The sequence below is a fragment of the Centruroides sculpturatus genome, unplaced genomic scaffold, assembly GCF_000671375.1.
Source record: "Centruroides sculpturatus isolate CEXI.00-Female unplaced genomic scaffold, Cexi_2.0 scaffold262, whole genome shotgun sequence".
Lineage (NCBI taxonomy): Eukaryota > Metazoa > Arthropoda > Arachnida > Scorpiones > Buthidae > Centruroides > Centruroides sculpturatus.
The window spans coordinates 624,632-637,253 of record NW_019384536.1 but is presented as its reverse complement, the minus strand read 5'-3'; the positions used below and the strand labels follow the sequence as shown (position 1 = coordinate 637,253).

Below are 12,622 nucleotides of genomic sequence, written 5' to 3'. Positions count from 1 at the left end.
ATTTGCATTTTTTATATTGTTTTTGTATGATAAAATCGCAATCTAACTTTCTCACTTCGTCTCGAATTTTATCAAACAATGCTTCTCAGTTTAGAATAAAATGCTATAACTTCCGGTCCTAATTGTCTTAATTGAATTTCTCTGAAAGTCCTTCAATTTCTTGTAGTCAACGACAAGTGGTTTTTCTCGATTATTCTCCATTTTTGATAAAAACACTTAGAAAATACCCGAAGGTTACACAATAATTAGTCTCAGGTTGATTGCGGAGATTTAAACATCCTGCTTGAGTTAGTAAACCGAGAAAGGAAGATTGCCCCCTCTAATTGATAAATGGTTCCTTACCGAGAAAGTCCCTTTGTGTTTCGCATTAAAGAATTCGGCTATTAAATTCTATTTAGATAAGTAATTGATTTCGATTGGTCATTCGACCGTCACGTGTTACGCTCGTCACCGGATAAGGCCTCTGAAGATCATTCTTCGGAGGAGGATGGACAGCGACAAATCGCGAGGGCACAACTCTTACAAAAAATCGGGAGAGTCGGACAGCAGCGACGATTCGTGGAAACCCGAACGTGGCAAACAACCACCACCGGTAGGAATTCGACAGAGAAGGGTTCGACCCTCTACCCCGTCCGACAGCGACAGTTGCAGACCCGATTCGGGTCTGTCCACCCCCACTAGGTACGGAAGGAGACTAGGCAACAAGATCAGGAGGCCGAATGACTTCCGTGGTCCCCCTAATCCTTATTGGTTCGGGGTACCACCTTGGACGCCTTCCTGGTACGTCCAACCTCCTCCCTGTTACGGTTATCATCCGAATGAAGTAAGTGAACTCTCTTGTTTTTTTAATTCATAAAACAATGTGTTAAGCGATAACTTCCTTCTCGCGCGCGAAAACATCTGTTTTCCTTCCACTTTCGACCAATCGGAAGCGAGCCGATGCCGACGTCATACTTACATCTGGTGAAGATGACGTCAATAAATTACTCTCTTTATAGATTTTTCACGGGCCTTTTAATAATCATTTTCAAAATATATAATTTTTGAATTTCCTAATTAATTTTTTCGTATTTAAGTTCATTAAATATACACAATTGGTCATTCAAATGTCACGACTTGTTACGGTTTCTCGCGTTACCTAAAGACGTAATCGTTTTCGGTTGTTTACGTAAATATTAATGACGCAGCTTACTAAAAATGGAATAATAACGAATAAAAAGCCGCATTTTGTTTGCTTTAAAAGCCGTGTCACGTGATCGGGTACTTAAAGAAGTCGATCTTCAGTTTTTAGACAATCGAACTCTGTTTTATGTCAAGCACGAAATATGAATAAAGCTTTGTCAAATTTAAGAGGCACTCTACGAGGTTTCGCCTCTCCCCTTCGTCGCGCGACTGATGGAATCGAAACGAGTTTCTTGGCTGCAGTTAATATCGGGTGGGAAGGAAATCGGCGCAGCGTCGCCTCGCCCACTGGCAAGGACGTGTCCCAAAAATATAACTTACGCCCAGCTCGAATTACTCGACGCTTCGACTCCATCGACTGACGATGTTTACCGACGATAAAAACTCACGGGACACTTCCGAAGACTGGTCACGTACTAGCCCCAATTTGGAGAGGGATTCTTTAGAGGAGTTGAGGGAGGAGAGACAGCACAGTCCCGTTTTAACCCATTCTTTAAGGGTTAGATCGCCTTCCAGGCATTGCTCTTCCCCCAGGCGGCCTTACGCTTTAGAATGCTGTCGAATACCTACTCCTACGTATTGTTGCAGCCCAGTTCCTCGCTGTGTACAGATGGATGTCATGCCATACTGTTGTCAGCATCCTTATGCGTGTACTCCCCTGTGGATGAGGAGTTCTCCCACACCTCAAATGGTCTGTCATACTCCTAACTATTCCAGGGGGGAGGACTCTTGGAGGAAGTATTTCAAGGTATTACAGTAGAGACGGTTTGTTATTTAGTATCCTTGTAAACAATATATTATCTGTTTTAGCCCCAGGACCAGTCTGAAGAATGCCAGCAGTTGCAGGAAAAGTTGCAAACTTTAGAAAATGATAAACAGAATTTGCTGTTGCAGGTTAGTTCTCTTTCTTTTGAAATTTGGATGCTTATCATGTAAAATACCCAGCATGCCACTTGATTTATGCATGATTTAAATAAATAAAAAATATTTTCAGATTATTTGCTTGTTTGCTTATTCTGAAGTTTCTAATTTCAAGGCTGAGCAGATTGTTTCCTGCATTATCTCATATATAAAACTGCTATTAGATAGATGACAAAGACTCAAATAATATAATATATCTAACTCTCACTAATAAGTTCTGTTCCAGAAATGCCATGCATGAAGCATTAACACATCTGTCACTAATAGATGAGAAGATAAATCAGTGAGTTGTGCTTATATTCTTTGATTTAAAAAAAAATTGCATTAAAGTTTTAAAAGCCACTGCATAGAAAATACTAATTAGTTTCGATCGTATTAAATATTAATAAACTCTACAAATTATAATCCTATTTGTTCCCAAATTATAACAGGTGAATGTGCTAACGGAACAAATTGACATCCAGACCGATAAAATTCAGGAATTGGAAACTGAATTACAAAAGAAAAAGAAACAGCTTGCTAATTCAGAAGAGATGTTGCAGCAGGTAAGTAAACATGATGTTAATTCTATGAAGATCTTTGATTGAATTACAGTTTATACATTTAGGAAATTATGTCTCGTGCCTCTTTGGAAAACAGTCGTTTAGATCTTTTGACCGAAATTTCCAGCTTACGACTGCAGCTGGCTGCATCTCAGCAAAAACAATTTGGCTTTGAGGAGAAATATAAAAAATTGGAGGTATTATCTAATCATTAATAAGAGCAGGTTACACTTATAATTAGTAATAATAGTATCCAATCAATATAGAATGAACTATTAAGGAACAGGCTTTTAACTAAGAGTACTGAATCAGTGCTTCAGCCTTGGATGCTGAGTACAAAGTCTACTGCAGAACCAAGTAAAACTTCCTTTTGATTCTGTTTAGATAAATCAATTTACATACTTCTAAAATATTTAAATATAATGTTTGATTGTTAGGTACAGAAATTGAAAAACTCAGGAAAACTTTAGAATCAGTTATGGAAGCTAATAAAGATAAAGTATGTATTCTAAAGATATTTGGCAATTATCTTTTATATTATATATATATATATATAAACATATTTTTATTGAATTTTAAAAATTATTTAGGAAAAGAAAATCATAGACTTAAAAACAGCTGTTAACAGATATAAAGATCTGCAAGAAATTCTTTCAGGTGAAGAAGGAAATGGTATGTGTGTACCATAATATCATTTATTTCCTGGATTCTAAGATGCACCAGTTTGAAATTGAATTTTCAAATTTTTTCATTAACTTTTTAACAATGTTTTCTTCCATAACATTTAATAAAATTGACCAACAAATCAAAAAAGTATTGCATATGCCTTGAGTTGCCATGAAAAAGGTAATGTTTTATGGCAACTCTATTTCCATTCTGTGTAAGATCTATATCAAATCATCATAAAAACATGGGTATTTAAATGTTAAGAAAACATTTTCTGCTAACAAATGTGCAATTTAAAAGGTCATTTGAACTTATGTGAGCATCAAGAAACATATCCAAAGCTATCTATTATTGATGCATAATGTATAACGTTCTCTATTCACAATAGTGTTGCCACCTTTTCAAAATCGCTGATCCAGATGGCAGGTGAGGTTTGCTCAACAAAAGTTCCTGACACATGCACAATGTCATTTTTCAATGCAAAGAATAACATGCAGTGCACACTGGTTCTAAATCAGTTAGGGACTAGAGAGACTTGGGTAGGAGTAATGTAAGTAACCTAAATTAAGAAAAAACAACTACAGATAACTTAGCTCTATTGGATATTGGAGATGTGCATGAATACAAATCGTACAGGAAAAAAAAAGGGTTGACAGGCAGCACACAATATTCCTGGACAAAATTAACAGTTCACCTGGACAGTGAGTTGCTTCCCGGACTGTCTGGATGAAAACTGGATGGGTGGTAACACTAATTCACAATGATCTCATATTCATTGTTCAAAAAATAATTGGAAAAGCCATCAATTCTAAGATGTGCCTTTACTTTGGACAAGTAAAAATGCATTTAAAACAGTGTCTTAGAATCATGGAAATCACAGTAATATAAAAAAGAAATAATTCTAAAATAGTAATAGAGCAAATTAATTTTTAACCAAATATTTTCATTTGAAATTCTTAAAGTTGTGTGTTATATTTACAGAAATATTTAATTCTTCTGTAAAATTTTGTATGTATCCCAAAACACATAAGAATACATATGTACAGAGTGGAGATACAAACATTGCACCAGGCTATATCTCACTTTGCTACATAATAACTGCTAAATCATTGGTTTTCAACAAGAGTGCCATGAAATATGGGCTGAACTGCACAATAGCACTCTTACATTTATTACTAAAAGTATCAATATAGAGTTATTGCATATTTTGTAAAGATGTATAGGTGCTTCAATAAAAACAAAATTTATGAAGTTGAAGGTATTACTATGAAAAAGAGGATGAAAAACACTGAGCTAAATACAAGCATTAAATGAGTGGGGAAAAAGTTTGAGGCTTCTCTGTATGGCCTTTCATACCTCAAGGTTAGAGAGAGAGACCTCAAATTGTTTCACCTTCTTGTCAAGTGTCCAGCTGTCTGAGTCCTTTCAGTATTTTAGTTGGACTAAAAACATTTTGTACAGGTGCTCTATAATTCTGAAATTTAAACCATGCCATTATCTTTCATGGGACTTCATTTGCATGGAAATAAATCCTATCTGAAGTTGGAGGTGCACAACATGCAAGCCAACAAATAGCCCAGTGCAACTTCATTTCTTTATCTAGTAGCAAATATAACCCAATGCAATGTTTGTATCTAGACTCTGTAAACTATAAATTTTGTTGTTATACTATTATTTCCAATTTTTTTCTGAAAAAAAAAATTTATCCAGGAGAATTTTATTCTAAGTTAAAGTATTTTCTGGATACAGATAATCAAACTTTTCAAATATGTATTCTGTAATTAATTTATTTCAATCATGAACAGAAGAATTTAAAATTAATTCACAATGGAAAAATTAATGGAGATTAATTATATATGTTAACATAAATTTGGAAAAAAATGAATTTTAAATATCTGACATTTTTTACTAGTTTTCAAATATTTGACAAATAATATTCATTTTTGACATATAAAATGGATTCCCAAATAAAAGTATTTAACAGATATTTCAATTAATTTATATTTATGTATTAAATTATAAAAATTATATATATCATAAATTAGTTTTTTTCATGTTATGGGCCAAATGATTAATAGATGAATAGTCATTATTCATAATGCCTGGCCATTGTGAATAGTGACTAAAACAGCCATGCAGCCTGATTAATAAGTTACTATTTAATTCACCAGACATTATGCATGAAGCTACTGTGAGCCGCCGGGGGGGTTGGGAATTCCTCTCCATTCCGGCAGTTGATCAATGACCTACTTTCTTGTCAAGGAGGGTAGTAACGTTCAGTTATGCGTTACGCGAGTGGAGGAGAGTCAGAAGGGTCGACAATAAGACATTGGCAAAGTCGAGTAAAGACACCATTTAAAAACAAAACAAGAGTTTATTACAATCATCTACGGAAAAAATTACAAACCTAATTATTTTAAGTTCTGTTATAACAACCTATCCTGCTACTGCACGGATGGCGGAGAGAGAGAGAGTTTACAAATATATGTTCATACCTCTTTGCATATACTAGTGGGATATTCTCCCATGATGTTGTCCAAATGGATTCTGGGTGGTGACACAAGTGTAGGTCTGCGATGGGGAAGGTGATGTCCGACTTCGACGTTCGGCAATTCCCCCAAGAGGGGAAGAAGGATGGCTTTTATACTTTTTGTGATGGGAAAATTAGTCAGGTGATCAATTGTTTTAGCAGGTGTGGGGTTAAAGGTGGTGATAGAATGGCAACAATATGACGAATTCTGCCTGTAAGTGTAAACTATGCACGGATTCCCCGTGAGAATGTTTATATTAAGACATAAAATTCCCACAGACACTATATTTTGATTTTGTAGGTACGAAATAAATTTATTTTAAAAATTAACTAAATTTTGAACCTCACACTACATTCCTTTGGGCAATTTGATTTTCAAAAAGAAAGACCATTGTTTTCAATAGAAACTAATTTATTTTTGTAAATTATTTCAAAATATTTTAAGAAAACCTCACTCATATGATTGATATTAATACAGGTGTATTTATTGTATTAAACACTTCATTAATCAACACACACTATACTTGTATAATAAATAGAATCATTATTAAAATAAGTAAGCATTGGCAATTACTTTGCACACAGCATTCAACAAAATTTGTGAAAATTTCACTTACTTTTAAAAAATATTCAAGTTTGACACAGTTTTAATGTTAACAAAAACTATTATAAAAATCAACTTAAAATTTTTTTTATACCAAATACCAAAAAGTTTCCTTTAATATTTTGTCAGATGATCATTCTCAAAGTATCATCATCATCATCACTTTGCTTGACAGATGATAGCAGTATTCATATTGCCAAGTCAATGTGATAAATTACCACAAAGAATGTGAAATTTATTATGCCTGATGATGATTGTCATTATTCATAATGACCAGGCATTGTTTATAATGCCCATATCAATCACTTGGTCCATAACATATATATTGTACAATATCATGATTTTTGCTTGATGTGAAAATAAAGTATTTTTTGACAAATTTTGTAAAGAAATAAAAAAAATTACAGGACCAATAAATATATTCACAATTAATTAGAAAATACATTACCTAAACCTAATAATAATTTATTTATTTCAGTAGATGCTCCTCAAGATCTTCGAACTTCTCACGATTCATTATTTGTTCCCTCTCCCTATGGAACAGTAAATTCAAAAGTATGATTTTAAATACTTTTGTCTATAGAAATTTTAAGATTTTAATTAATTTCTATTTCATTTCAGAAATCTGAATATAATTATCATTCCTTCGGTAAGCCTCCTCCCACACCAAGATCCATAGATGTCATGAGGCCATTTTCTGCAGATTTGTTTCGATCTAGTCCTTTCAAGGAGCCAAATATTCAAAGTGGTGGAAACTTACTTCGCCCTTATTCCAAAGTATTAAAAAAAATTAAATGCGATGACAGAGTAATATATATTTCAATCTATAATAATATGTTAAAATTATTACAGACTCCACCACCCAGATTTCATTCCAGCAGTTTGTCTAGACCACCGAGCTTTGAAGCATCATCGTTTATACACATTCCTACTAAATCGGTAATAAGTGGCAGTGAGATATGGGAAACACCACAAAGTAAATCGAATCCTACTTCTCCCACTACTCAAGCCATATCATATCAAAGTCTTTATAATCCCAGTTTGGATAATTTCAATACTGCAAGGAATAAACGTTCAGGATTTATGAACAACAGTTGGTTCAAAAGGAAAAAGCGAAGCAATAGTACTCCAGAATTAGGTATGCCTGTAACAAAAATAGACTTTAAAGCAGGGTGGAGTTGGTAAAAAAACATTCAACTCCAACTCTGGCAAAATTAAATACCAAAGTCATTTTATGGGGGGTAGAGGTGCTCATAGGGGGTACCCTACTCTGAATGGAGCCTGGGGTGTTTACCCAAATACTTTTATAGTTAGTACTTTTAAAAATTAATTTTTTCATACAAATAAATATTAACAAATATTTAATAAGAGGAGAAAGGGGGCGATAAAATTCTTCATCCACATATATTTGACAGCATTTGCACTTCAATTTCACCCTTCCAGAAAAGTTAGTCCAACTAAAAAAAGTGTGCGATATAGCTACTTCAGCCCGTTGTTCAGAAAAGAAAACTATATACTCTGATCAATTAGTCTGGCTCATTCAGAAAAATAGAGTACTTATTTAGAGCAGGGATAATAAACGAATAATTCAAAAATATTAAAATTCAATTGGGTCAAAACAATTTAACTACTAAACACAAATACTACAAAGATCACTATATATTTAATAAATTAAATTTATTTTAAATACAAAATGCAGCAATGAATTACAACAAAATACAAAAACATTTTTAAAAATTAATAAATATATAATAAATTTTCTTTCATTTAAATAAAAAAACTAAAATAAATTTAAAACGTCAGAGTCAACACATTTTTCTGACTCAGACTCCTCTTGCCAGAAATTCCCCCCGACTCCGACTCCAGCCCTGCTTTTAAGTACTGTATATTAAATGACAATAAAACTTTAATTTTCAATAGCACAATGTGAAATGAAAGACTTCGATGAAAGAGCCTCTATGCGCAGTTCTAGAAGTCGTTATTCATCTTTACCCACAAGTCCTGTACCAGTTGGAAAGGAAAAAAAAGGTTTTAGAAAGTTATTTGGCAGGTATTAATATATTATTTACACTGCATCTACTATTATTATATATATATGTTGAATAACAGCAAAAATTTTATTTATTAGAGCAAAACAAGATAAATTTTCAAAATTAAATCAAAATGAACAAACTTTAGACAGGTTAAACAAAGAATGGTCACCTTCTCTCACAACTGATCCAATGTAAGTATGAAGGTAGAATATTTTTAATTAAAAATTGTCATTTTCTATATACAAAACTCTTTCCAGCNAGTGCAACATTTGATTGCTAATAACTCTGATCAACACTTTTAGTGAATGCTACAAATTTAAAATAGAGTTTGTATACTTTTAATGTAGTTATTAACTAAATTTTATTAAAATTTATTAAAAGACACTCCGACAGTTCCCTTGTAAGAGTAAAAGCAGCAAGTTGCACTGTTATTGTTTAGTTTTTAGATATGCCTTCCCTTGATGTTTCTAAATTAATTGTAACTGGCATACAGCAAGCTTCCTTCATAGTCAAATATAAAATGAATTTAGAATATTTAACTATAGTAGAGCATCGTTTATCCGAATCAATTGGGGACTGGGGTTGTTCAGATAATTGATTATGTATGAAAAAGTATATTAACCTATCCCATCTTGAAATTTTTCTCCATTGCATGTCACTTCGCGTTGAATTTTCATCAATGTTAAGCCTAACGTAAATTTTTTAAAATAATAATCAGGGCTATTGTATCATTAAAAATTATTTCTTTATTTTGTACAAACAAAATAAATATATTGAAAAATATAAAAACAAAAATGATATTTTGGAAGTTAATCTAGTATCAAAAACGTTCAATTCAGCATGACACAGTCCAACTGAAATGCTTTTGGTTAACCGACATTTCGGTTGATTGGCTTTCGGATAAATGACACTCTACTGTACTCTTCCAATTTTGTATAATTTCAGGTGTATGAAAATAGTTTTAATGGGGATCTTTTAGCATCTTTACTCAATATACCTTCTTCTAAGACACTTCTAAGAAGACATCTGTCTCTTCGCTTTAAAGAACTTTTAGGCAGTGAAGTAATGCAGAATAAGAGAGATTCTGAAAACAAACCCGGTTTTATCATCCTCACACCAACTGCTAAAATCAAGGTCAGTTTTCTTCTAACTTACAGTTAGTTTAAGTTGGTATATTAAGCAATCTGTACTACAGGCAGGGCGAAAGAGACACTTTAGACTCAGTTTCCGAAACAGATCCATGCTGGACATGGAAGATTTTGTTTGTCCTCTGGAGACCAATTTACCTGATTATAATATTCAGATTATTCCACAGGAAACAGATTCAAAAAAGGTTAATATTAATACATTTTAATTTATATTATGCTCTTATTAAAATTACTTATTTTAAAATTAATTCTAGGATAATGAAAAAGAAACAGAAGATTTATCCTTACCAGTAACAGATACAAGTGTGTAACAACTCAGTTATCATAATATTAATAAAATAACACAATGGTTTTCAATCAGAATTTGTAAATATTTATTTAGTATTTTTTTTAAATAAGTAATATTGTACATTTTAACATATACATTTATGAACAACAGTTGGTTCAAAAGGAAAAAGCGAAGCAATAGTACTCCAGAATTAGGTATGCCTGTAACAAAAATAGACTTTAAAGCAGGGTGGAGTTGGTAAAAAAACATTCAACTCCAACTCTGGCAAAATTAAATACCAAAGTCATTTTATGGGGGGTAGAGGTGCTCATAGGGGGTACCCTACTCTGAATGGAGCCTGGGGTGTTTACCCAAATACTTTTATAGTTAGTACTTTTAAAAATTAATTTTTTCATACAAATAAATATTAACAAATATTTAATAAGAGGAGAAAGGGGGCGATAAAATTCTTCATCCACATATATTTGACAGCATTTGCACTTCAATTTCACCCTTCCAGAAAAGTTAGTCCAACTAAAAAAAGTGTGCGATATAGCTACTTCAGCCCGTTGTTCAGAAAAGAAAACTATATACTCTGATCAATTAGTCTGGCTCATTCAGAAAAATAGAGTACTTATTTAGAGCAGGGATAATAAACGAATAATTCAAAAATATTAAAATTCAATTGGGTCAAAACAATTTAACTACTAAACACAAATACTACAAAGATCACTATATATTTAATAAATTAAATTTATTTTAAATACAAAATGCAGCAATGAATTACAACAAAATACAAAAACATTTTTAAAAATTAATAAATATATAATAAATTTTCTTTCATTTAAATAAAAAAACTAAAATAAATTTAAAACGTCAGAGTCAACACATTTTTCTGACTCAGACTCCTCTTGCCAGAAATTCCCCCCGACTCCGACTCCAGCCCTGCTTTTAAGTACTGTATATTAAATGACAATAAAACTTTAATTTTCAATAGCACAATGTGAAATGAAAGACTTCGATGAAAGAGCCTCTATGCGCAGTTCTAGAAGTCGTTATTCATCTTTACCCACAAGTCCTGTACCAGTTGGAAAGGAAAAAAAAGGTTTTAGAAAGTTATTTGGCAGGTATTAATATATTATTTACACTGCATCTACTATTATTATATATATATGTTGAATAACAGCAAAAATTTTATTTATTAGAGCAAAACAAGATAAATTTTCAAAATTAAATCAAAATGAACAAACTTTAGACAGGTTAAACAAAGAATGGTCACCTTCTCTCACAACTGATCCAATGTAAGTATGAAGGTAGAATATTTTTAATTAAAAATTGTCATTTTCTATATACAAAACTCTTTCCAGCCCCAAAACAAAAATGAAATTCACTGTAGAAGGGTGAGTTTCTATCAGTTTTTTCCAAGACACTAACTCATTAATAGTGTGCTTGTGTTCATGGGTTCCAATAACAATGAAAAAAATTAACAAGAAGTCTATTAGATTCTTGTCATTTTTGATAATTTCAATAGAATTTTTTTAATTTTTAGAATTGGTGTACCTTTCTCTAATTGGGATACTGACACAGTTGTCGAATGGATGGACGAAATTGGTCTAGGAATGTATCGTAATGAATGCAAAAAATGGATCAAAAATGGTGATCAGTTATTAAAGGCAACTAATGCCAACCTAGAAAAAGTACATGTGAATCCTTAAAAATTTTATTAATGTTAATTTGATTAGAAGATAATTTAATTAAAAGAATGTTACTTAATACTAAACAGGAATTAAAAATCAAAAATAGTCTGCACCGTAAGAAACTTCGACTAGCTTTACAGACAATAGGATCTGAAAGCAGAGGACTGGACGAGATAGCAGGACAGTTAGATTATCATTGGGTAATTAGCTGGTTAGATGATATTGGCTTGCCACAGTACAAAGATATATTTGCTGAAGCTCGTATAGACGGAAGGGTTTTGCACTATCTCACTGTTGTAATTATCAATTATTGTGATCATTGTTACTTTTACGTAATGTCAAGAATTAAATGCTTTCTCTTCTTTTTACAGGAAGATTTGATTACTTTAAAAGTAACAAATTTATTACATTTCACCAGTATCAAGAGAGGCATTCAAATGCTGAGAAGATATAATTTTCATCCTTCTTGCTTGATAAGAAGATCAGTTCCAAATGAAGTAAACCATTACTTTAAATGAACAGTTGGCACATTAAATGCAATTTTTTAAAATAAAACTTTTTCAGGAAATCTCAGCAAACTTAATTATTAGATGGACAAATCACAGGATTATGGAATGGTTGAAAACTGTTGATCTTTCAGAATATGCTCCTAATTTAAGAGGAAGTGGTGTCCATGGAGCTTTAATGGTATTATTGCATATTATACTATACTAACAAGGAAACTGTCGGAGTGTCTTCTAATAAATTTTAATAAAATTTAGTTAATAACTACGTTAAAAGTATACAAACTCTATTTTAAATTTGTAGCATTCACTAAAAGTGTTGATCAGAGTTATTGGCAATCAAATGCTGCACTACTTTATACTAGTTTAACACAATTATGCAAATTTTAAGAAGTGAAAGGGTCGCGGAGGAAGACGGCGATATTACATTTAGAATAAATTCTGGAATTTTCAAAAATGGTTGAAGAATTAATAAAATTTTGTATACTTTTAACATAATTATTAACTAAATTTTATTAATTCTTCTCC

General features: G+C 32.1%; 1 protein-coding gene across 5 annotated transcripts in view; it reads left to right on the top strand.

Moving 5' to 3' along the window:
- The first annotated feature begins 370 nt into the window (after positions 1–370).
- The window catches only part of LOC111623254 (liprin-beta-1-like), a 15,864-nt gene continuing 3,612 nt past the window's right edge, over positions 371–12,622 (top strand). The window contains exons 1-17 of one of the 5 annotated variants that reach the window (XM_023365779.1): positions 371–823; positions 1,993–2,076; positions 2,535–2,648; positions 2,711–2,842; positions 2,912–3,002; positions 3,083–3,144; positions 3,236–3,317; positions 6,924–7,000; positions 7,067–7,222; positions 7,298–7,583; positions 8,366–8,495; positions 8,574–8,669; positions 11,262–11,294; positions 11,444–11,591; positions 11,678–11,887; positions 11,963–12,088; positions 12,156–12,278. In XM_023365779.1, the coding sequence (XP_023221547.1) occupies positions 488–823; positions 1,993–2,076; positions 2,535–2,648; positions 2,711–2,842; positions 2,912–3,002; positions 3,083–3,144; positions 3,236–3,317; positions 6,924–7,000; positions 7,067–7,222; positions 7,298–7,583; positions 8,366–8,495; positions 8,574–8,669; positions 11,262–11,294; positions 11,444–11,591; positions 11,678–11,887; positions 11,963–12,088; positions 12,156–12,278 (2,286 nt within the window). In that variant the 5' untranslated portion in view covers positions 371–487. Of the gene's footprint in view, positions 824–849; positions 1,931–1,992; positions 2,077–2,329; positions 2,387–2,534; positions 2,649–2,710; positions 2,843–2,911; positions 3,003–3,082; positions 3,145–3,235; positions 3,318–6,923; positions 7,001–7,066; positions 7,223–7,297; positions 7,584–8,365; positions 8,496–8,573; positions 8,670–11,261; positions 11,295–11,443; positions 11,592–11,677; positions 11,888–11,962; positions 12,089–12,155; positions 12,279–12,622 lie in introns of those variants that run through there. The other 4 variants (XM_023365777.1, XM_023365776.1, XM_023365780.1 and 1 more) reach the window with 4 other exon arrangements.